This window comes from Crassostrea angulata, chromosome 10 (genome assembly GCF_025612915.1).
Source record: "Crassostrea angulata isolate pt1a10 chromosome 10, ASM2561291v2, whole genome shotgun sequence".
NCBI lineage: Eukaryota > Metazoa > Mollusca > Bivalvia > Ostreida > Ostreidae > Magallana > Magallana angulata.
This window is the reverse complement of record NC_069120.1, coordinates 53,348,797-53,372,483: the sequence shown is the minus strand read 5'-3', so window position 1 is coordinate 53,372,483 and position 23,687 is coordinate 53,348,797. Positions and strand designations below refer to the sequence as shown.

At 34.3% G+C, this 23,687-nt stretch overlaps 1 protein-coding gene across 2 annotated transcripts in view; it reads right to left on the bottom strand.

Moving 5' to 3' along the window:
* Positions 1–1,713: 1,713 nt before the first annotated feature.
* Positions 1,714–23,687, bottom strand: part of LOC128165780 (protein patched homolog 1-like) — a 53,760-nt gene continuing 31,786 nt past the window's right edge. Inside the window, exons 5-21 of one of the 2 annotated variants that reach the window (XM_052830610.1) lie at positions 21,283–21,406; positions 19,225–19,322; positions 18,671–18,791; positions 17,769–17,892; positions 17,265–17,437; positions 16,666–16,914; positions 16,103–16,280; positions 15,840–15,995; positions 14,862–14,989; positions 14,491–14,646; positions 13,273–13,398; positions 12,707–12,851; positions 12,062–12,183; positions 11,654–11,833; positions 9,686–9,699; positions 8,260–8,307; positions 1,714–4,376 (exon numbers count right to left, since the gene is read on the bottom strand). In XM_052830610.1, the coding sequence (XP_052686570.1) occupies positions 8,265–8,307; positions 9,686–9,699; positions 11,654–11,833; positions 12,062–12,183; positions 12,707–12,851; positions 13,273–13,398; positions 14,491–14,646; positions 14,862–14,989; positions 15,840–15,995; positions 16,103–16,280; positions 16,666–16,914; positions 17,265–17,437; positions 17,769–17,892; positions 18,671–18,791; positions 19,225–19,322; positions 21,283–21,406 (2,137 nt within the window). In that variant the 3' untranslated portion in view covers positions 1,714–4,376; positions 8,260–8,264. The remainder of the gene's footprint in view (positions 4,377–8,259; positions 8,308–9,685; positions 9,700–11,653; positions 11,834–12,061; positions 12,184–12,706; positions 12,852–13,272; positions 13,399–14,490; positions 14,647–14,861; positions 14,990–15,839; positions 15,996–16,102; positions 16,281–16,665; positions 16,915–17,264; positions 17,438–17,768; positions 17,893–18,670; positions 18,792–19,224; positions 19,323–21,282; positions 21,407–23,687) is intronic. The other variant, XM_052830612.1, reaches the window with a different exon arrangement.

The following is a 23,687-nucleotide window of genomic DNA, read 5'->3' as shown; positions in this document are numbered from 1 at the left end:
TCATAATCACAAGATGCATCATCTATTCAAATTTGATCAAGACTGAACCAATAAAGACTAAGATTTGTCTATCAAAGGGCACCTGCTCTAACAACGTGAACCAGCTCGAAAACCTCATCCACCATCCGACACCTATGGCTCAGATTCAGCACTCAAACCTGTCAGGTGCATTAGTATTGTAAGACGCATCATCCATGCAAGTTTGATGAAGTTAGGACCAGAAGTAACTTAGAAATTGCTATCAAAGGGCACACGCACCAAAAACTTTAACCTGCTCCAAAAACCTTAACCTCCTCCAGTATCTGAAATCCATGGCCCAGATTCAGCATCCAAGTCTTTCAAGTCCATAAGTAGGTCCAGATGCATCATTCATGCAAGTTTGGTGAAGATAGGACAAGTAATAACTTAGATACAGGACCTGCAACAAAAATCATAACCAGGTCCGGACGCCGACGCCGGGGTATAGCACAAGCATCCCCCGACTTCGTCTCGGTGAGCTAAAAATGACACTATTTGGAGGTTTTGATATGTATACGCCTGTTTGAGTCATTAATTCGAAGTATTCACCATATTTAAAGGTATTTATCAAAAATCAAAATAAAAGTAATATGCACATCTCTGATATATGTACAATCGATCTGCAGAAGAATCTAATTTAATTTAATTTTATAGGTTTGCTTTTAAAATTCTCCCGAAGATCTGCCGACTCCAAACCTGCCCTGTATTACTTGTTGCCAAAAGTCTGTGTTCCCGAGGTCATTTCGACGTCTATTTCTATCAGTTGGGGTTTCTTTTTCACTCGATGTTATCATACTCGTCCGAATATTTTTGATATTGCTAAAATATTGTTTCACAAAATGCATTTTAATGCGATTTTGGTAATTTCTTTACTTCAAAATCGGCTGAGGATTACTAGTAGTTTCAAGATCTGTACAAAATATTATTAGTGATCGGTGCGCCGTCTCAAACGCTGGCGTCGCCGTTTTACTACGAGTTCCATCTTCCTGTGTCTTCGATTAAGAGAATAACGCCACTTGTCCACACTGTTTTGGGACAACCCTTGTATGTCCAAATTCAAATGTAACTTCGAAGTGTAACGAAATTCTGTTGAGAACTTAAAAGAAATATGAAATGAAAAGAATGAGTTTTACATATGAAGTTTTTTAAAATTCAAAATAACTTACTTCTATTTAGAATTTGAAATACATGCATGTTGAAAACAATGAAGTTTAATGATTTTTGTTCAGAGATAAGGCACTGACAAACTGTTTAACTGGATCATATAACAATATTCCTGAAATTCTGCGCAGAAACTTTAGAGTTGCGATGACAATAAAAAGAGGACTTATGGTCCGACAGACGGATCCAAATCATTGCATCATCCACAACCCGATGTGTTGGATACCAGTATCATAAACTAAGAGGAATAAACAATAAATTAAAGATGTCTTTTGCCAGTTGAAGATTTATAAAAGACTTTCATACGCCGACAGACACTAAAGTCTTTAATCAGACGGGTAGATCTTGTATGGTCACTAGTTTGTTGCTAATCAGATTTCGGGAAATATATTATCAAAAGTGAAACGTCCTACTATCTACCTGATCCGTAGCATTGTTACATATGTAGGAAATTAAAGTTGACGTTTTTAGGGCGGCGGGATATGGTTTTCCGAGCTATAACTATTAACGGGTCAAATGATGAAACAAAGCAGAACTGATCATAATATTTATTGATTAGAAACTTAAATATATAATCACACACGTTAAGGATCACCGGATTGTGGTAGGATTTCCTCGTACCCAGTGGAGTATTCCGTGGTTTAATTCAATAAATAAAACAAAGGCATAATGCGGACACCTAAATTGACAAAGAATAAAATACAAAAGTATTGCATGGCTTAAACATGTACCAGCCATACTGCGTCTGTTTAGCACTCAAATTAAAATTCGCTTAGAAAAATTTAATACCAAACAGAAATTTAAATCATAATTGAAAAGCATGCAGTGTCAACATAACCTGCACAGTAAAATCAACCAAAAAAACTGACAACAATCGCCATTGTGTAAAGGACTAGTGGTTTACAGCAAAAAGGAACTTCACATTCTCAATGTTCCACAGCTTTATTTTCTTAAAAAAATAATCAAAACTTTTTATTATAGAAAAGATAGGTTTGAGCTAAACTATCAATAAAATATTGTTTGAGAGAAGAGATACCTATTACTATACACGTATAAGAACAGATTCTGTTTTGACTTGACGCATCAAATTGTAAATATTTTCCATTGCAAAAACAAGCAAAAACAAAATCATTTTAATAAAGTAATAATTTAAATAAGCCTGAGAAGATAGAAAATTCTATAAAAAAAAAAAAACCCTACAGTATCAATACTCCACTTCCAGTTGATTTCAAATTAAGACTAGTGTATTACAACCGAACATAACTATTAGTACATAGTGACACAGTCAGCCGGGTCTCTGTGATACAATGATTAAAGAGCTTTATATAATTTGGTCCCCATTATTTGCATTATTTAAAGGTTTTAGGTACATTAAATTGCTATGTTGTTTTTTTTTTTTAAAGATTTAATATATTTTTCACCCAATTATTTGATTTATTTCTACCCACTGGTAGTATGTGATGTCAGAAGTGACACTTTTTTTGTAATTCAATCAAAATCTGTCAAAAATTAACATTTTCTCATCTTTTTTTCAAATGGGAAACACAGAGCGACACTTTGAGGAAGGAGAATTTCTATACAACTCTGATGAAAGTACTTTGTTTGTTCAAGCATGTGCTCAATGTTCTCTCAAAGAAAAACACTATTAAAAGAAGGTGGTTAATGCTTAAAATGCAAAAAATGGCTGGAAACGGTTGAATTTTCGTCTTATTTTTGAATTGTAGGTATTTGGATCAAAATGAAATTGATTAAAAAACTTCATATTTTATCTATAAAAAGACAACAATGAATTACTGAAAAAGGATGAGGCTCATTTTTGGAGGCCATTTTAGGCCTAAAACATATACAGTCCTTTACTGTTGATTTAGGAAGCTGATCGTGGGTGCCATTGTTTCTAGTCGTTTATTGCACAGTCTATATTCACAGTCTGACAGACTGAACTAACAATATCAGAAGACTGGACCTCACAAACAAAGCAGCAAACAAGGTTTAGATAAAAATAAAACAGACAGTCCTCTGATTGTAGCATCTCGGATGCAAATAAACATGACATATCATGATATGATATAGGTATGCAGTATCAATTTGACACGTTGTAGCAATATTAAAACATGTACCTGCATTATTCATAATTCCCTAAATAATCAGTTAAAAATCTTCATCCTTCTTCATTTAAACACTGAAACATTTTTTTCTCCAATATTTTTTCACACATTTTTCATGGTTGGTAAAAAATTGATAATTCTTAAAATGCATATTCATTTTTCGTCTGTCTGTACCACGTACTTAATTCTCCTTGGCCGATTCATTGACATGCGCAACTCTCAGAGATTAATTTTAAGATATGACCTCTTTTGCTATGAACTATTATTTATTAAAGAAATAGTCTATATATTTTAGCATTTAGATTTGGGCATTTCCCTATATTCTTATATAGGTACTTTCCTATATTTTTATATAGAGTTCACCTTTTAAAGGAGATCAATATAGTCATTGGCCATTGACCCTCCAAATAATATTGTGCTCTTTGCAAGATTTAACTCTCTTGACATTGTATTGTTCCATGAATCATAATTAACATACTATATGATGGCCAGATCAACAACAATCATTAACAATTATTATTAAAAATCATAAAAAAAACCTACCCTTGTATAAATAAAATTTGAAAACAAAATGTGACACATACAGGGAACAGAAAGTCTGTCTAATAACACGTACATACTAAAGTTTGGATAACATTAGAACAAAGAAATGTGTGTTAACACTACATTCACTGGTATTGACTGCTTTACCATTTGCTACAAGTTATCATAATAATCACAGACAAATATCAATCAATCCTGAGATAAACCCGACACGCTCCCTTGTTAACCCTCAAGTTCATGTCAATACAGAACAAATATTGTTGGGAGTGAGACAATCCAAAAGTCTGATGAGTTCCACAAGGGAATTCCCTTGCTTAAATATTGTTTTCTCTCAGATTAGCAATCCTGATCACATTAGTGTTATTTTTTCATGACTAAACATATAGGTGATGTCAATAAAATTTTCTGGCATGACACTGACTTTGATGAGGTAGTCATTGGGAGACTACAAGGAATGAGACTTCAAATATACACCATCACTGCTTGGCAGCCATTTTGGTTACTATAGAGACGTACTTGATCCGCAGAAACTATGAAGCTCTGTTTACCCTGTAAAAGAATCAATTTAATTCAATGATATCAACCTTTCATCAGATTAAATATTATCAGTCTATTATCATGTAAAATAAAGTCTAATATCGGGTAAAATGATATCAGCCTATCATCAGGTTTAATGATATCAGCCTATCATCAGGTGAAATGATATCAGCCTATCATCAGGTTTAATGATATCAGCCAATCATCAGGTTTAATGATATCAGCCTATCATCAGGTAAAATGATATCAGCCTATCATCAGGTTTAATGATATCAGCCTATCATCAGGTGAAATGATATCAGCCTATCATCAGGTGAAATGATATCAGCCTATCATCAGGTTTAATGATATCAGCCTATCATCAGGTAAAATGATATCAGCCTATCATCAGGTTTAATGATATCAGCCTATCATCAGGTTAAATGATATCAGCCTATAATCAGGTTTAATGATATCAGTCTATCATTAGGTTAAATGATATCAGTCTAATATCAGGTAAAATGATATCAACCTATCATCAGGTCTAATGATATCAGCCTATCATCAGGTTAAATGATATCAGCCTATCATCAGGTTTAATGATATCAGTCTAATATCATGTTAAATGATATCAGCCTATCATCAGGTTAAATGATATCAGCCTATCATCAGGTTTAATGATATCAGTCTATCATAAGGTTAAATGATATCAGTCTAATATCAGGTAAAATGATATCAGCCTATCATCAGGTTTAATGATATCAGCCTATCATTAGGTTCAATGATATCAGTCTAATATCAGGTTAAATGATATCAGCCTATCATAAGGTTAAATGATATCAGTCTTATATCAGGTGAAATGATATCAGCCTATCATCAGGTTAAATGATATCAGTCTAATATCAGGTTAAATGATATCAACCTATCATCAGGTTTAATGATATCAGCCTATCATCAGGTTAAATTATATCAGTCTAATATCAGGTTAAATGATATCAGCCTATCTTCAAGTCTAATGATATCAGCCCATCGTCAGGTTAACTGATATCAGTCTAATATCATGTTAAATAATATCAGCCTATCATCAGGTTTATTGATATCAGCTTATTGTCAGGTTAAATGATATCTGTCTATCTTCAGGTAAAATGATATCAGCCTTTCATCAGATTAAAGTAGTCCGAGTATCGCACTACGTCATAATACGGATTTTACAATATTGGTTCGACTTTTACAAAGCGTTTTTGATACCCGGTATTGATTTTGCTCTACATCGCTGTTGTAAACAATGGCAATAATAAGCAATTAGAACGGTAATATATGTATTCTATTAGAGATAGAAATGATTAATGTTGAGAAACTCGATTCTGTTAAAGTAAAATGAAAAACGAAGTTTCTGATTAACCAGGACCTCAGGTATGCGTATATCTTCTTTGTTTTGACCCCCCCCCCCCCCTCAATTCTTCTTTTTCTTTTACTAAAACCGGTTTAAATTTAGAGACAGAAGCTATTTAGAATTTGATCAATCGTCAATTAATTGATGTTTTTATGATATATAACATTGTTAACAGATCTAGGCAGAAAACTGTAGCCAAATGTGATTTTTACGGATTTTTTCGTCAGGATCTACTTGGTTTAGAGCTTATAGCGTGAAAAGTAATCCGTCAACATATAATTTATTTTACCAAATCTTTTTTCTAAGATGTCAATCTATAGAATAAACACCATGAATTTAAGTTTGAGTCCATAAAATAGTAAAAAAATTACCAAACGCGATACTAGCATTGCACTTTTTGTATTCTATTTTGATACATCAGGTCCATAAAGCGTACTTACTTACAAAAATTTGCGCAAAATTATTGATGAGATATGGCTTAAATAAATATTGATACTCTATTTTGTATGTTCATTTCTAATTTTCCCAAAATCGGTAATTATTTTTAGGAAAAACGGACGGCTGGCAAATTTCATAATTGTCAATAATTTTCGCAAGGGGGTACACCCGTCTGAGAGGTGATAACAAACAAACTAGCATGTAAACATACATATTTTCTTTTGTATATGTATTGCTAGAATGTGTATTTATCATTTAAAGCTAAGCTTTTAATGATTGAGCCCATTTAGTGCCGAGTATAGAACTACCTTAAATGATATCAGCTTATTATCAGGTTAAATGATACCAACTTATCATCAGGTTAAATGATATCAGTCTAATATCAGGTAAAATGATATCAGCCTTTCATCAGATTAAATGATATCATCTTATTATCAGGTTAAAAGACATCAGGTTAAATGATTTCAGTCTATCATTAGGAAAAATAACATCAGATTATTATCAGGTTAAATGATATCAGTCTAATATCAGGTTAAATGATATCAGCCTATCATCAGGTTTAATGATATCAGCCTATCATCAGGTTTAATGATATCAGTCTAATATCAGGTTTAATGATATCAACCTATCATCAGGTTTAATGATATCAGCCTATCATCAGGTTAAATGATATCAGTCTTATATCAGGTAAAATGATATCAGTCTAATATCAGGTTAAATGATATCAGCCTATCATCAGGTCTAATGATATCAGCCTATCGTCAGGTTAACTGATATCAGTCCAATATCATGGTAAATGATATCAGTCTAATATCAGGTTAAATGATATCAGCCTATCATCAGGTGAAATGATATCAGCCTATCGTCAGGTTGACTGATATCAGTCCAATATCATGTTAAATGATATCAGTCTAATATCAGGTTAAATGATATCACCCTTTCGTCAGGTGAACTGATGTCAGTCTAATATCATGTAAAATAATATCAGCCTATCATCAGGTTTATTGATATCAGCCTATTGTCAGGTTTAATGATATCTGTCTATCTTCAGGTAAAATGATATCAGCCTATCATCAGGTTAAATGATATCAGCTTATTATCAGGTTAAATGACATCAGGTTAAATGATTTCAGCCTATCGTTAGGAAAAATGACATCAGCTTATTATCAGGTTAATTGATATCAGTCTAATATCAGGTTAAATGATATCAGTCTATTGTCAGGTTAAATGACATCAGTCTAATATCAGGTAAAATGATATCAGTCTACAATCAGGTTAAATGATATCAGCTTATCATCAGGTTAAATGATATCAGCTTATTGTCAGGTTCATTGATATCAGCCTATTGTCAGGTTAAATGATATCAGCCTATATTCAGGTTAAATGATATCAGCCTATCATTAGGTTCAATGATATCAGCTTATCATCAGGTTAAATGATATCAGCTTATTATCAGGTTAAAGATATCAGTCTATCATCATGTAAAATAATATCAGCCAATCATCAGGTTTAATGATATCAGTCTATTATCAGGTTTAATGATATCAGCCTATTGTCAGGTTAAATGATATCAGCCTATTGTCAGGTTAAATGATATCAGCCTATTATCAGGTTAAATGATATCAGCCTATCATCAGGTTCAATGATATCAGCCTATAATCAGGTTAAATGATATCAGCCTATCATTAGGTTCATTGATATCAGCCTATCATCAGGTTCAATTATATCAGCCTATCATCAGGTTCATTGATATCAGTTTATTATCAGGTTAAATGATATCAGCCTATTGTCAGGTTAAAAGATATCAGCCTATCATCAGGTGAAATGATATCAGCCTATCATCAGGTTAAATGATATCAGCCTATCACTAGGTTTATTGATATCAGCATATGATATCAGCCTTTTGTCAGGTTTAGTGATATCAGCCTATCATCAGGTTAAATGATATCAGTCTTATACTAGGTTTAATGATATCAGTCTAGTATCTGGTTTGATGATATCAGTTTATCATCAGGTTTGATGATATCAGTTTATCATCAGAGAACTATACTGTAAGCTTGTTGGAAGTCTGGATTCACTCTTTACCTGATTTATACTGAACTGCTCTCCTCTTGTGGTGAATACTCTTCCTCTCTACAAAAATCAAGATCAATGGATATTAAAGATTACACTGTATTTCACATATCCATTAATTCAAAATATTTTTTCCTGAAACTCTGTGTGAGCTTGCCTGTAAAAGATAAAAAGATAAGATTTGAAATTGCATTTGAACAACTCCCTACTGATTTGTTTTTCAGACTGCTTCATTAAACCTTTCACTGAATTGTTTAATTATCACTACACATTCAGGTCGTTTGATTCCTTTGATTTATTCATTGACATTTCCTGTTTATTATGTTTGCTGATAGGAGATTATGGATAGGATATTTACATAGTGGAGAAAATTGATTTTTACAATTCAACATCTGTAATCGATCAATAAAAATCATCATTCATTCCTAATACCTAGGATACACTCAACTACATTTCATCAAGTGCACACAACTTTACTTAGAAGTCATAAGAAAATTTTACAAAAGTTTATTATATAATATAATTAAGATAATTTATATTTTAGCTGAAAATTGATTTATAATTACAAGATAAAGAAAAAAAATAACATGCAAACATTATCATGTATGACAAAGAAAAGTGCATATACCAGTAATCAAATCAATCGGCTTACAATTTAGGAAATGAGGAATTTTTTTGATGTTTTTTACTCTGTATGCTAGGCACTACCGACTAGTGTTTAAATTGTGCAAGTAGCAAATTAAAGCAAGAATGAATCAATAAATCTGAGGGGGAGGATGAAAGTGACAGTCGTGAAGAGAACACAAAACACCTAAAATTGAGATACATTTAGATCGTTAAAAAACAGACCATAAAATCTCCCAAATAAAGAGGACATTAAATCTAACAAATAGAGGGAATAAAAACCAATTTCATCAATAGAGAACATATTAGAAGCAGAAACAGAATCCCAGAGAGAGAGAGAGAGAGAGAGAGAGAGAGAGAGAGAGAAAGAGAGAGAGGTTTAATGTTAAAAAGCATTAGCAAAGAATCAAAATTCTGGCTTAGCTGTCAGAAAGCATGGACAGAAGATAATTAAAATTCTAGCTCCAAAAGCTTAGGATATTGTGAGAAGCCGTGTCCATAAACTACTAGTATGTTTATTAAGGACAGCTTTAAAAATATCATGCATTCAAACAACTGTTGATCTAAAGAACCATTTAATTATATACAGCTTAGATTCTATTTGCACAACATATTAAATTGTAAGCATTATAAACTACATTTTGTTCTAGTTTCCTAGGCATAGCATTTAAGTTTCTGAACTCATCAAAAAGAAAAAAGAATAGCAAACCAAAGAGCCCAGCTTCCAAGCATGACACATTGAGTTTGAAGGAAGAAGTTACAAATCATAGCCAGGATTCAGGTAGACACCCATGCAGGTGAGACAGGTACTTACCCTTTTACTGTATCCTAAACATACAAGTTTAATATAAATAGATTACATACACTTGAGATTCAAACCCTAGAAGTCGATCAGAACCTCATAAGTTGTTTATATATGTACATGTACTCACGTCTTAACCTTTTGCATTCTTTAAAGCAATATGAGCTGTATTTTTAAAAATTTTATTTTGCTGGAAAAAACCTGCTAGTATAATAATTCTGCATGTAAGTTAAACATTTATAATTATAATAAAGATTTGAAAAAATAATTGATTTTTGTCAGAAGACAGATTTCTTTTCTAAGAAATATATAGCAGATCAATTTTTGTGCAGGACGACAATAATTCAGTTTTGCTCCAAAAAGGCTTCTTAACGGCTTTTCCCACAAAAATTAACTTGCAGAAATTTTAATAGAAACCATGATATTTTTTGTCATTATACTAGAAAAAACATTTTCTTTAAAAATAAAAATTCCACATTAAAATTGCAGCTCATATTGCTGTAAGATATTTACAATGAATAAGTTAAAATCAAATAAACAAATAAACAGTTAATTATAACTACCGGCCAATAATCACAAATACTGTAGGTTTTCTATTCAATAGGAATCAAATCCACTGGTTTCAATGGAGATACAACTTTCATCAAAATGGATGTAAGATATCGTAAAAGGGCTAAGATAATTGAAAATATTGATTTCAAAATTTAAATTTAAAGGGTTTACATACAGTGAAACTTCCCAAAACCGGCAGGCTGCCGGACCGGACAAAAAGGCCGGTATACAGGGGGTGCTGGTTTACTGAGGTTCAGTAAACTCTAGGCATTGTTAAGGAAATTATCATTGACGTTTGATTTATCGCTGCATGAGTTCTAATCTTTACTATAAGTGTAGTATAAAATAGAATACAATAACTAAATATGAATCGAATCAATGAATTGAAAAATAAAACAAGAATAAACACCAAAAAAAACATGATTTCTCAATCATTTAATATAACAACATTTATTAAACAACCCATTATAAAGCCATATGCACTCGTCATTAACACTGACACCCTGTCGAGTCGTTTTACCACCTTCCGTCAATTATAGGGGTGTCTCTGTCCTCTGTCCTCTGGCTATACACCGGTTTTTTGAGGGTATATTTCACATGTTTGTTAAAGGGGCATGGTAACGATTTTGGTCAAATTTTTTTTTTTGATTTTATTGTTTACAATGCTTCAGTAAGGCATTTTTAATAGGCAACCAAAATTTAAGTGTCATTTGTTGAGTTATAAGCGAGTTACAGAGCTTACAAATCTTCACTATGTAAACAAAGCGTTTGTTTACATTTCGCATGTTGAAGTGAAAATTCCAGTTTTAAACCTGAAATAAATGTGTTAATCCTTAGGAACTGTTTATTTATGCTTAAAATGAATAAGAAGATAGACAAATCAGCTTGAAAAAGATTTTTTGCTGGTATATTGAACCTATGTAAACAAAAACAGGGCACGAGCCTTGTTTACATGACAAAGAATTGTGAGCCCTGTATCTTGCTTAAAACTCATTGACTGGCACCCATATTTCATTTGATCATTAGAAATGCATTCCTAAAGCATTGTAAATAATAAATGCAGAAAAATAAAATTTGACCAAAATCGTGACCATGCCCCTTTAAACCTCAGCCAACCAAAAAACACCGGTGTCCGTTATTCAGGGGGTGCCGTTTTTGTAATGGTTTAAATATAAGAAATAAAGAGAGAGCTGGCCGGAACTTTTTATATAGGCTGATATTGAGGGGGTACTGGTTTTCAGGGGTGCCGGTTTGAAAAGTTTCACTGTATTTAATGACACCAAAGCTGAAAGTATTAACCCAACTTTTTAGATGTATCTCCATTTCATAATATTCTGTTTAAGCTACAATTTTAGTCCTAATTGAAATAGTTAAAAAAGCGTTAACATAACATGATATCAATGTTGACTGCTTTGACCTCACACTGACCTGGTCTAGTAGTTTTGATCCCTCTACATGTCCATTGGACGCTTTATCCATCTCGATCTGTCGCCGTGGTGACATGTGGACAGAGGACGTGTGGTAGGGCTCGGGTCCCAACCAACTCAGCACCACAGGGAGGTACACTAATCCATGGAAAAGCCCAAACAGAACCACCGTGAAAAACACCTGTTACAGAGGGAGTAAAATATATGAAAGAATAACCAATCAAACACCACCAAATCAATGCAAATGAATGTACATAATTCTTATTGAAAACTACATAAAAAAAACAAAAATACCTTAAAAATTAAAGATACTAGCTCAATCACTTGAAAAGTGAAATAAGCAGAAAAATCAGAAAAACCTCAAAATTAAATTTAAAAATTTTTTTTGAAAGGAAGCCCAGATACTAACTCTAAAGAATAAGGAGAAACCATAGCTGTTGCTGTTGGCCAGGAGGACAAATGCCAGGAAGGTGCTGAATCCTCCATTAAACACGGCTGGTCCAATCTCCTTCAAGGCCATTACAGGGCGCTCTGTCGTAAAATAAAACATCCAAGATCTATCCTGAGTTTGCACCGGTATTTATTTTACATTCTAAATATATTGATTTCTCCTTATTGTTCGTTCTTATTTGATTCAGATTGTTACCATTTGTAACTTTATCTGTTTAGTTTTTAAACTAAAAGGGATAATTTTGTGGAATGCTGGTAAGAAAAATACAAACTTTTACAGAGAAAATAAGGGACATATATACTGTAGAAGCACATTTTTTGATTGGGTTAAAATTTTGCTGTTTTTAAACCAAATAAAATTTTGTTGGCATTTAATTTCCTCAAAACATAATTTTTTAAATGTATTAACTCTGTATATTAATACTTGGGTTAAAAATTCGTTGTGGATTTAATTTCGTTGATTTATTCTGCCAACGATAATAACGAAATTAAATCCCAAACGAATATATCTGCTTCTACAGTTTACCATAAATTACTGTAATCAAGCATGATGAAGCCACAAACTGAATAAACAAATTTACTTTAAATCTTACAGTTGACGTACCGTTTTTGGCGCCTGACACAGTCATAAATGTGTGTCCAATGTGAGCGGAGTAATCGACGGCCAGCCCCACACACAGTGTCAACAGGATACTGCTGGCCGTGTCGATGGTCACACCCCAAAAATACATCGTACCCGCCACATCTACCTGTTGTTAAATAGATGTGGACATAATGATATAATAGCTACAAAAGTTCATTGTAAACGCCACATTCACCTGTAGACAGTGATAAACAATATTACAGAAACATGCAGGTCATCAAAATTACCTGCGTCTTCCATACACCACTCAGCAAAGTTAATATAACAATAACCTGGTTTAGGATAACTTATGTCCATGTAAACTGACATTACAGACTATATAATACTGTATTAACGATGTTTATGACATATTTTTATTTGAGATTTGACTTGAGTCTTCTATGGAGGTAACTTAAGTTTTTTCTAAAATTGAGTGAAAAACATGACAAGTTTTTTTGAGAAATGCAAATATTTGAGAAAAAACTTAATTCTGAAATTTGACTTAAGTTTTTTTGTGAAATCGGAGCCAGGACCCCCAAATTACTCACCAGGGTGAAGATGACGCAGGTGAACACGATTAGACTGGTCAGGACGTTGGCGATCAGGACCAGGGTCACAAAGAACACACACGCCCCCGCCAGGGCCAGGTTTCGGTACAGCTCCACCTGTAATACCTGTCCAAAGAATGGAAACTGTGTCACTGTGACATATAAATGTCATCAGTATAGTATGTAGATCATGTATCAAATCCATAATTAGTTTTCAGAAATGTTAAATTAGTGGAATTACATCTACATGAATAGTGCCTGTTTGGGATGGTAACAGTTGAAATTGACACCCCGAGAAAACCATTGTCAACTGACTCGAAGTGAAAGTTGACGATGGTTTTCGAGGGATGTCAATTTCAACTGTTGCCCTCACAAACAGGCACTATTTATTTTATTATACTGAATGTCTTAATTTTAAAGAAAACTTTATATTTTGTTAATAATAAATTCTACGGCGAACCATACGTGCATAATTCATGCGCATGTAACAATTCATTGTGTTACCTGTTGCCAAGTATATTGCTAACACTGAGGGTAATAATATAAGTAAAAATATGATACATTACATATGTAGAGAGCTTAAATGTATTATACACCATTTCTTTTGCTTCACTCTACATCTACCGTATATCAGGTTTTTTCCGCATGTATCCAATTTCCGCTTTGTTCGCGACGATTTCCGAAACGCGAAAAATAAATCAGCGTAAATTTGATACAAAGTTTTGTTTTTGTAATAGAGTTTTCTCTTTCCTGATAAAGTAAACATGTAAGTAAAATGACGGTGAACTGTGTTCAGTTAGTATAGTTAGAGGTAGAAATTGCGGGATCGGAGGACAAGCACCAGATAATAGATTTGTAAGCCTCGTTGTTTATTTAATAATCCATTGACAAGCTAATTAAATCGGTCGCTTTCCTTGTCTACACCGATGTCTAATTATACCTGAGCTACTGTTATATGAAACGGTACATGATCTATTTATCTATGACTGTTTGCGTCTCTGAAAATAATTATTGGTAATTGTTTTACATTAAGGAAATCATGTATATGGTTTCATTGTTCGAAAGAGCGACAATTTGGATATGTGACTTTGAAATAGTAAAAATTTGATTTGCGTAAATTTTATATATCCTTCTAGGCTCTGATTCGCGGAAAAAACATGACGCGGAAAAAACCTGATATACAGTATATTAATTTATGATTGCTTTATAATTTAAAACCTTGTTTGTTTCATAGGTTAGATACTGCGGGCAATACGGGAAACACATTCCTTTGGGAAGTCCAGAGTTGTCCGTGATTTCGCGGAGATCTTCCATGGCATCGATTTCCGCCTGGGAGTTTGGTTGACTGGTGTGTCGCAGTGAGAAGTACATGGCCTAAAGAAATCAGAATAGCAAAACAACCTATCAGAGACATGTCCTGAGGAATTACAATCCTAATAGGAAGTGCTGTAATTAGAAAAGAATTTAATACTTTATCTAAGGAGGATGTAATTTAAGGGATCCAGTATAAAATGAATCATTCTAAGCTTCACCTCAGATGTAAATACAGGTGAGCATATCTACATTTGATGGCCCTGCACAACTCTCACCTTTAGGACAGGGGGGTGAGTGGTCTTGTCAAATTTAACAAATCTCTTGAAGGCGTGCCCTACTGGTGTATTCTCAATAAATGTTAGGGCCAGGGAATCAAACTCGTGCTCGTCGTACGGATAATGATCTGTGGAACAAGTCAACAGCAGCATACAGCATATGAACATTACAATGTACAAATAGTTCACTACAGTGTACAAATAGTTCACTACAATGTACAAATACTTCACTACAATGCACAAATAGTTCACTACAATGTACAAATAGTTCACTACAATGTACAAATAGTTCACTACAATGTACAAATAGTTCACTACCATGTACAAATAGTTCACTACAGTGTACAAATAGTTCACTACAATGTACAAATAGTTCACTACAGTGTACAAATAGTTCACTACAATGTACAAATACTTCACTACAGTGTACAAATAGTTCACTACAGTGTACAAATAGTTCACTACAGTGTACAAATAGTTCACTACAATGTACAAATAGTTCACTACAGTGTACAAATAGTTCACTACAGTGTACAAATAGTTCACTACAATGTACAAATAGTTCACTACAGTGTACAAATAGTTCACTACAATGTACAAATAGTTCACTACAATGTATAAATAGTTCACTACAATGTACAAATAGTTCACTTCAATGTACAAATAGTTCACTACAATGTACAAATAGTTCATTACAATGTACAAATAGTTCATTACAATGTACAAATAGTTCATAACAATGTTATAATAATAAATTCTGGTAACAAAATATATCATTACATTCTATAAATAGATCAATTACATATTTAAAAGATAGAGGCCATTTTAGCCTTTTAGGTCCGTCTCTTCACAGATAACCTGCTGCCTCATTATGTAGAGGGAGTAATAAAATACAAAAAGTTTAAATCAAATCAATCAATGAATTATATATTTTGCATGATAATTATATTTCAAATAAATGTCAAGAGTTAGACTTACTATACATGGCCAGGCTGGAATCATTAAGACTTCTAATCCAGGTGGTGAAGGCAGGGAACCAGCTTATGACTGTTCCATTCTCCACCCCCGGATCTGTGCTGATTCTGTGCAGCATGTTGTTAAGGATCTTCTGACTAGAGCCGTAATGTATGTCACCTTCAGAATAATTAAAATAAAGTCTAAGAATTCTTTCCCCAACATCTGAAATAAATGTATGCTAAGGCAATCCTTTTGAAAATAACATCTGTTTTGTTCCAACTGACCACAATACACATTGACGTCCACTCCGCGGTTCGGGAAGTACTTATCCTGGGCTTTGGAGAACTTGTGGGCATAGGAATTGGACGGAATGTACATAGTGAGGTCAAAGTCCTGCTTCAGGTGGTAGAAGCCGTAGATGTTGACCCCCAACAGAGAGACTGTCACCAGCATCACAATAATCTAAAACCAGGAAACAGTTAACTGTAGATTTCTTAAATAGCGAGTACTCAATTCTGCTATTTAATGGTTTTGCATCAAATCGCGAATAAAAAATCTCGAACACCAATTTTTTTTCCCAATTCCAAATAGTTTACATATGTCCAAAAAAAAAAAAGCAAGATTTTAAAATCCACGAGCTGCTCTTCTCGCAATTTTATGGGGATATTAATTCCTTGCGTTTGATTAGGAATTTACAGTATTAGATGAAAAATACTGTGCATTTATTGAACCAATACTGGTTGAACAAAAATTAAGGCCATGATTAAACTGAATACAGAACAATTCAGCATATAAATTTTAAAGTTATTTTTTTCCTTGGCAATGTTTCTAGTGACCTTGTACAAACCTTGGATGGTGTCTTCATCAGCAATGGTCCAATGTAATTCTCAAAGGCCAGAGCCAAGAAGTTTTTCTGACTGCATTTGTTTGGCTCAAAGCTTTTGTAGGCTAAACAGCACAGAATGGCATCTCTACGGGCAGCAATACGCTTCTGATCCAAAGTCAGACACGCCACAAAAAAGGTCGACTGAAGGATGAACAGGGCCAGGATTCCAAGGGCTGCATCAATACAGAAGGCACTTAGGCCTGGTATAACCTACAGAGATGCCAACAGTGATTAACAGTATAACATACTGTGTACAAATATTACAGAAAAAAGGTCACATCGATCTGAATGACCTTGAGACAACCAACAGAAACTGTGAGGCATAGCATTCTAGTGTATATACTTGACACACAGGCCACATTTTACAGATACTACGGTACAACTATTAATTTGATTACAATGAAGCTCTCTGTTTGCTCAGGTCTGATATAACCTATGGGGACACCAACAGTAAATCAACTGTGTAGTATAAGATACTGTGAACATATCATAACTTGACAAATAATCCACAATTTACAAACTGATGTGAATTGGATTACGACATAGTTCTCTGTACGTACCGTGGAGGCGCCGATTGCGAAGGCCACGATGTCCGTCACAGAGGTCACAGTCACTGAAACCCCAGCGTGCTTCATCGTCATGGCAACTTGTTCAGGGAGGGGAAGCTTCAGCTCCTCGGGGGTAAGATTCTTCCAGGCTTCCACAATGACAAACATGTCATCCACCCCTATACCTAGTACAGATAGGTCAAGGATTTTAAAGGCAGACGCTTAATGTACCTTGACATCATTTATAAAGAAAGTGAATTGTAAATAGAAATAAACAACAAATTACTAACAAAACAATGAAGCAACAACCTTTTATTTTGACCTTATCAAAATTTAAATATTTTCTCATTTGACATTTTTACCTCCTGTTTTATCTTTGATTTACTTTTCTAGTGGTTAAAAGAAACTAGATTTGAAAACCTTGCCACATACACGTGGACAGAGTGTCCCTTCTTCACCAATATTTGGTGTAAATTATTGAAATAAATAATCTTAAGATGATAAAGAAATAATTACCTAGCAACAAAAAAGGCATTAGGGCATGTACAGGTCCATATATAACATCGAATGTAGTGGCTAGTCCGTAGGCAAACCCGATGGACATTCCCACACTCAACAGTCCAGCCAATGACAGAAGGAGCTAAAACAGACAGACAGACCAACTACATGTAACTAGTGTTACAGTCTACATATGGACATCAGCAGCTAGAGCAAACAGGCAAACCAACTAACAAAGCTACAGGATTTGTGTATGTCATCTTGAACACTGAAACAGCGGAAATCAGTTAATATTTTTTCCATGTAAAAATTACGAATTTCAAAGTATTGTGTGTTGTCATAAAAACTACAGTTCCTATGATGGGACTTATTTCATGATACAGCAAATCTTGTTCATAGCGAATTTCAAGGGACCATAGAAAAATCTTCGTTATAGTCATAATGGAGAATATGCGTTATATAAATAATAAAACATGTTATAATTTTGCCTGTGGATGTCTTGAAATTCCTTCTTTATAGCCTTGTTTGTTATATGTGACAATTTTCTATAGATTTATATAAAAACTTTGCTGGGACATTTGAGATCAAATAAGAATTTGAAATAGCCATAATTTCGTTATATCTGTGTTTGTTATATTCGAGTTTTGCTGTATATCAATAAAAGAGCTCTCTGCAAAGGGATCTTTGGAGCAAGAATCAATTACAAAAGGAAATGTTTTTAGCATTTGAAATAAATTCAAAGTTCAAGGAACGAAGTTTTATACACATATTTGTTTAATCTTATTACAATTACCGGTAAGTATGCTTATTCTATATTAGCTATGAATCACAATGGCGACATTTCTGGTGGTCTAGACAACATCATGCTTTGTTATGATGGAGACATTTCTGGTGGCCTAGACAATATCGTGCTTTGTTACCTTGTGTTCTATGAGATTGAACCTTCCAAGAGTGACAATGACAAAGATCAGGACGATGCAGATGCCAACCGAAAGGAGGTTAATATCGTCGTTCACCGCGCCATATCCTTCGTCATCGAAACTGGATAGAAAAACACCAAAAGGGGCAATACTTTACAGATTCAAATACATGTACTTGCATTAAATGGACAAGGTTTAAATTCAATTGAAATTGAAGTTATTAATTAACATGATGAATTGAAAGATCCAACATCTGTTCAGTAAAATACACTAATCTTATAGATAAGAGCTATGAACAAACATTTCATGATATTTTGATTAACCAAACTAAAGTTTTAATTTTTTGATCATACACACAGTGGTATTTTAGGCAGTTTTCAGCTTACTGCATTCTTCACTTAAATTTCCCCCATGTGTATATTACAACTTTTATAACTACAGCATAACCTCTTTTACACAGCTTCATCAATGAAATGAATTTTCAAAAGAAAGGGAAATGTCTCTGCCCTTAAAATTCCAAAGGTAGCCCTGAATGATGATGATGATATTCATACCTGCGAGTGGCGTATACATAGGTCTCCTGCACGTGAGCATGACCTTTCTGCACTAACTCAATGACCTCAGATTCCCACTTCAGAGCTGATGGTCTCATCTGAATGCAACAGTATAAATTGTTTACAGGTCATAGAAGGATGCACTTATGTGAGCAGTACAACTTGTTAACAGGTCACAGAAGAATGTACCAAAGTGATCAGTATGACTTGTTTACAGGTCATAGAAGGGTGTAATAAAGTGATCAGTGTGACTTGTTTACAGGTCATAGAAGGGTGTAATAAAGTGATCAGTGTGACTTGTTTACAGGTCATAGAAGGGTGTAATAAAGTGATCAGTGTGACTTGTTTACAGGTCATAGAAGGGTGTAATAAAGTGATCAGTGTGACTTGTTTACAGGTCATAGAAGGGTGTAATAAAGTGATCAGTGTGACTTGTTTACAGGTCATAGAAGGGTGTAATAAAGCGATCAGTGTGACTTGTTTACAGGTCATAGAAGGGTGTAATAAAGCGATCAGTGTGACTTGTTTACAGGTCATAGAAGGGTGTAATAAAGCGATCAGTGTGACTTGTTTACAGGTCATAGAAGGGTGTAATAAAGTGATCAGTGTGACTTGTTTACAGGTCATAGAAGGGTGTAATAAAGCGATCAGTGTGACTTGTTTACAGGTCATAGAAGGATGTAATAGATCAGTGTGACTTGTTGACAGGTCATAGAAGGATGTAATAATGTGATCAGTGTGACTTGTTTACAGGTCATAGAAGGATGTAATAAAGTGATCAGTGTGACTTGTTTACAGGTCATAGAAGGATGTAATAAAGTGATCAGTGTGACCTGTTTACAGGTCATAGAAGGATGTAATAAAGTGATCAGTGTGACTTGTTTACAGGTCATAGAAGGATGTAATAAAGTGATCAGTGTGACTTGTTTACAGGTCATACAAGGATGTAATAAAGTGATCAGTGTGACTTGTTTACAGGTCATACAAGGATGTAATAAAGTGATCAGTGTGACTTGTGTACAGGTCATAGAAGGATGTAATAAAGCAATCAGTGTGACCTGTTTACAGGTCATACAAGGATGTAATAAAGTGATCAGTGTGACTTGTTTACAGGTCATACAAGGATGTAATAAAGTGATCAGTGTGACTTGTTTACAGGTCATACAAGGATGTAATAAAGTGATCAGTGTGACCTGTTTACAGGTCATAGAAGGATGTAATAAAGTGATCAGTGTGACTTGTTTACAGGCCATGGATGAATTTTTCTTGTGTCTTGATCTATCTGTATTTACACTGTACATGTATTATACATTAAGTTTTTTGTTTTGACAAGTCATTTTTGCTAAGTACATTTTACTTGCACATTGTTTACTGTTTAGGATATCTTAAAAGAATAAAAGATCATTTCTAAAAATATGCATAGAAAACAAATATTTAAAAATGCTTATAATTAAGTAAAACTAAGGTTAATTTACATATATATATATATGAATAATTTATTTTCATTCATTATACCCATCGTATTTGAGTTATAAAAGTTTTACAATAGTATACAATAAAAAAGAAGGACTCCTGAGAGATCTGCCTCTTAATCATTCATTTTACAACAGTGTACAACTGTACATTGATCAAGCCGTAAACATATCTTCCTTTAAATATTCCACTCTACCCAAGTTTACACTGATCTTCCCATAAGCACCACGTTCCTTCTTCCAACAGATTATAACATTGAACACGACCGAATTATTTTACACATACCTTTTCTTTATCATTGAGGACAAATTCTTCCAACAGATTATAACATTGAACACGACCAAATTATTTTACACATACCTTTTCTTTATCATTGAGGACAAATTCTTCCAACAGATTATAACATTGAACACGACCAAATTATTTTACACATACCTTTTCTTTATCATTGAGGACAAATTCTTCCAACAGATTATAACATTGAACATGACCAAATTATTTTACACATACCTTTTCTTTATCATTGAGGACAAATTCTTCCAACAGATTATAACATTGAACACGACCAAATTATTTTACACATACCTTTTCTTTATCATTGAGGACAAACAGCATGGAGGCTGCTCCGGCGGCCATGATTTGACCCCGCGAGTCAAACTGAATCCGTCCCAGCATGGTGGTGGCATCCAGCTTGTTGTGGTACAACGGGCTAAACAGGCACAAACAATGGGATTAACCAATACATGTAGCTTGTTGTGGTACAACGGGCTAAACAGGCACAAACAATGTGATTAACCTATACATGTAGCTTGTTGTGGTACAACGGGCTAAACAGGCACAAACAATGGGATTAACCTATACATGTAGCTTGTTGTGGTACAACGGGCTAAACAGGCACAAACAATGTGATTAACCTATACATGTAGCTTGTTGTGGTACAACGGGCTAAACAGGCACAAACAATGTGATTAACTTATACATGTAGCTTGTTGTGGTACAACGGGCTAAACAGGCACAAACAATGTGATTAACCTATACACTTAGCTTGTTGTGGTACATCGGGCTAAACAGGCACAAACAATGGGATTAAACTATACATGTAGCTTGTTGTGGTACAACGGGCTAAACAGGCACAAACAATGTGATTAACCTATACATGTAGCTTGTTGTGGTACAACGGGCTAAACAGGCACAAACAATGTGATTAACTTATACATGTAGCTTGTTGTGGTACAACGGGCTAAACAGGCACAAACAATGTGATTAACTTATACATGTAGCTTGTTGTGGTACAACGGGCTAAACAGGCACAAACAATGTGATTAACTTATACATGTAGCTTGTTGTAGTACAACGGACTAAACAGGCACAAACAATGTGATTAACCAATACATGTAGCTTGTTGTGGTACAACGGACTAAACAGGCACAAACAATGTGATTAACCAATACATGTAGCATACATGTAGCTTGTTGTGGTACAACGGACTAAACAGGCACAAACAATGTGATTAACCTATACATGTAGCTTGTTGTGGTACAACGGGCTAAACAGGCACAAACAATGTGATTAACCAATACATGTAGCTTGTTGTGGTACAACGGGCTAAACAGGCACAAACAATGTGATTAACCAATACATGTAGCTTGTTGTGGTACAACGGGCTAAACAGGCACAAACAATGTGATTAACCAATACACAAACAATGGGATTAACCAAAACATGTATTTTGTTGTGGTACAACGGCTAAACAGGCACAAACAATGGGATTAACCAATACACGTAGCTTGTTGTGGTACAACGGGCTAAACAGGCACAAACAATGTGATTAACCAATACACATAGCTTGTTGTGGTACAACGGGCTAAACAGGCACAAACAATGTGATTAACCTATACACGTAGCTTGTTGTGGTACAACGGGCTAAACAGGCACAAACAATGTGATTAACCAATACACGTAGCTTGCTGTGGTACAACGGGCTAAACAGGCACAAACAATGTGATTAACCAATACATGGAGCTTGTTGTGGTACAACGGGCTAAACAGGCACAAACAATGTGATTAACCAATACACGTAGCTTGATTTGGTACAACGGGCTAAACAGGCACAAACAATGCGATTAACCTATACATGTAGCTTGTTGTGGTACAACGGGCTAAACAGGCACAAACAATGTGATTAACCAATACATGTAGCTTGTTGCGGTACAACGGGCTAAACAGGCACAAACAATGTGATTAACGAATACACGTAGCTTGCTGTGGTACAACGGGCTAAACAGGCACAAACAATGGGATTAACCAATACACGTAGCTTGTTGTGGTACAACGGGCTAAACAGGCACAAACAATGTGATTAACGAATACACGTAGCTTGCTGTGGTACAACGGGCTAAACAGGCACAAACAATGGGATTAACCAATACACGTAGCTTGTTGTGGTACAACGGGCTAAACAGATACAAACAATGTGATTAACCTATACACGTAGATTGTTGTGGTACAACGGGCTAAACAGGCACAAACAATGGGATTAATTAACCTAGTATACATGTAGCTTATCTTTATTTGTCATATGTTAAAATTTCCTTTTATTATCCTTGTTTGTTAGTAATAAATTGCATACCATAGAGAGTAGTACATGTAATAATGGTGATGAAAGATGTACATTTGTACCTTCACACAGGTGAGATCTGTTCAGAGAGAGAGAGAGAGAGAGAGAGAGAGAGAGAGGGAGAGAGAGAGAGAGAGAGAGATAGATAGATAGATAGATAGATAGATAGATAGATAGATAGATAGATAGATAGATAGATAGATAGATATATATATATATATATATATATATATATATATATATATATATATATATATATATATATATATATATATATATATATATATGTGTGTGTGTGTGTGTGTGTGTGTGTGTGTGTGTGTGTGTGTTTGTAAGCACCTGAATACCACTACACGAGTATGAATACACACGT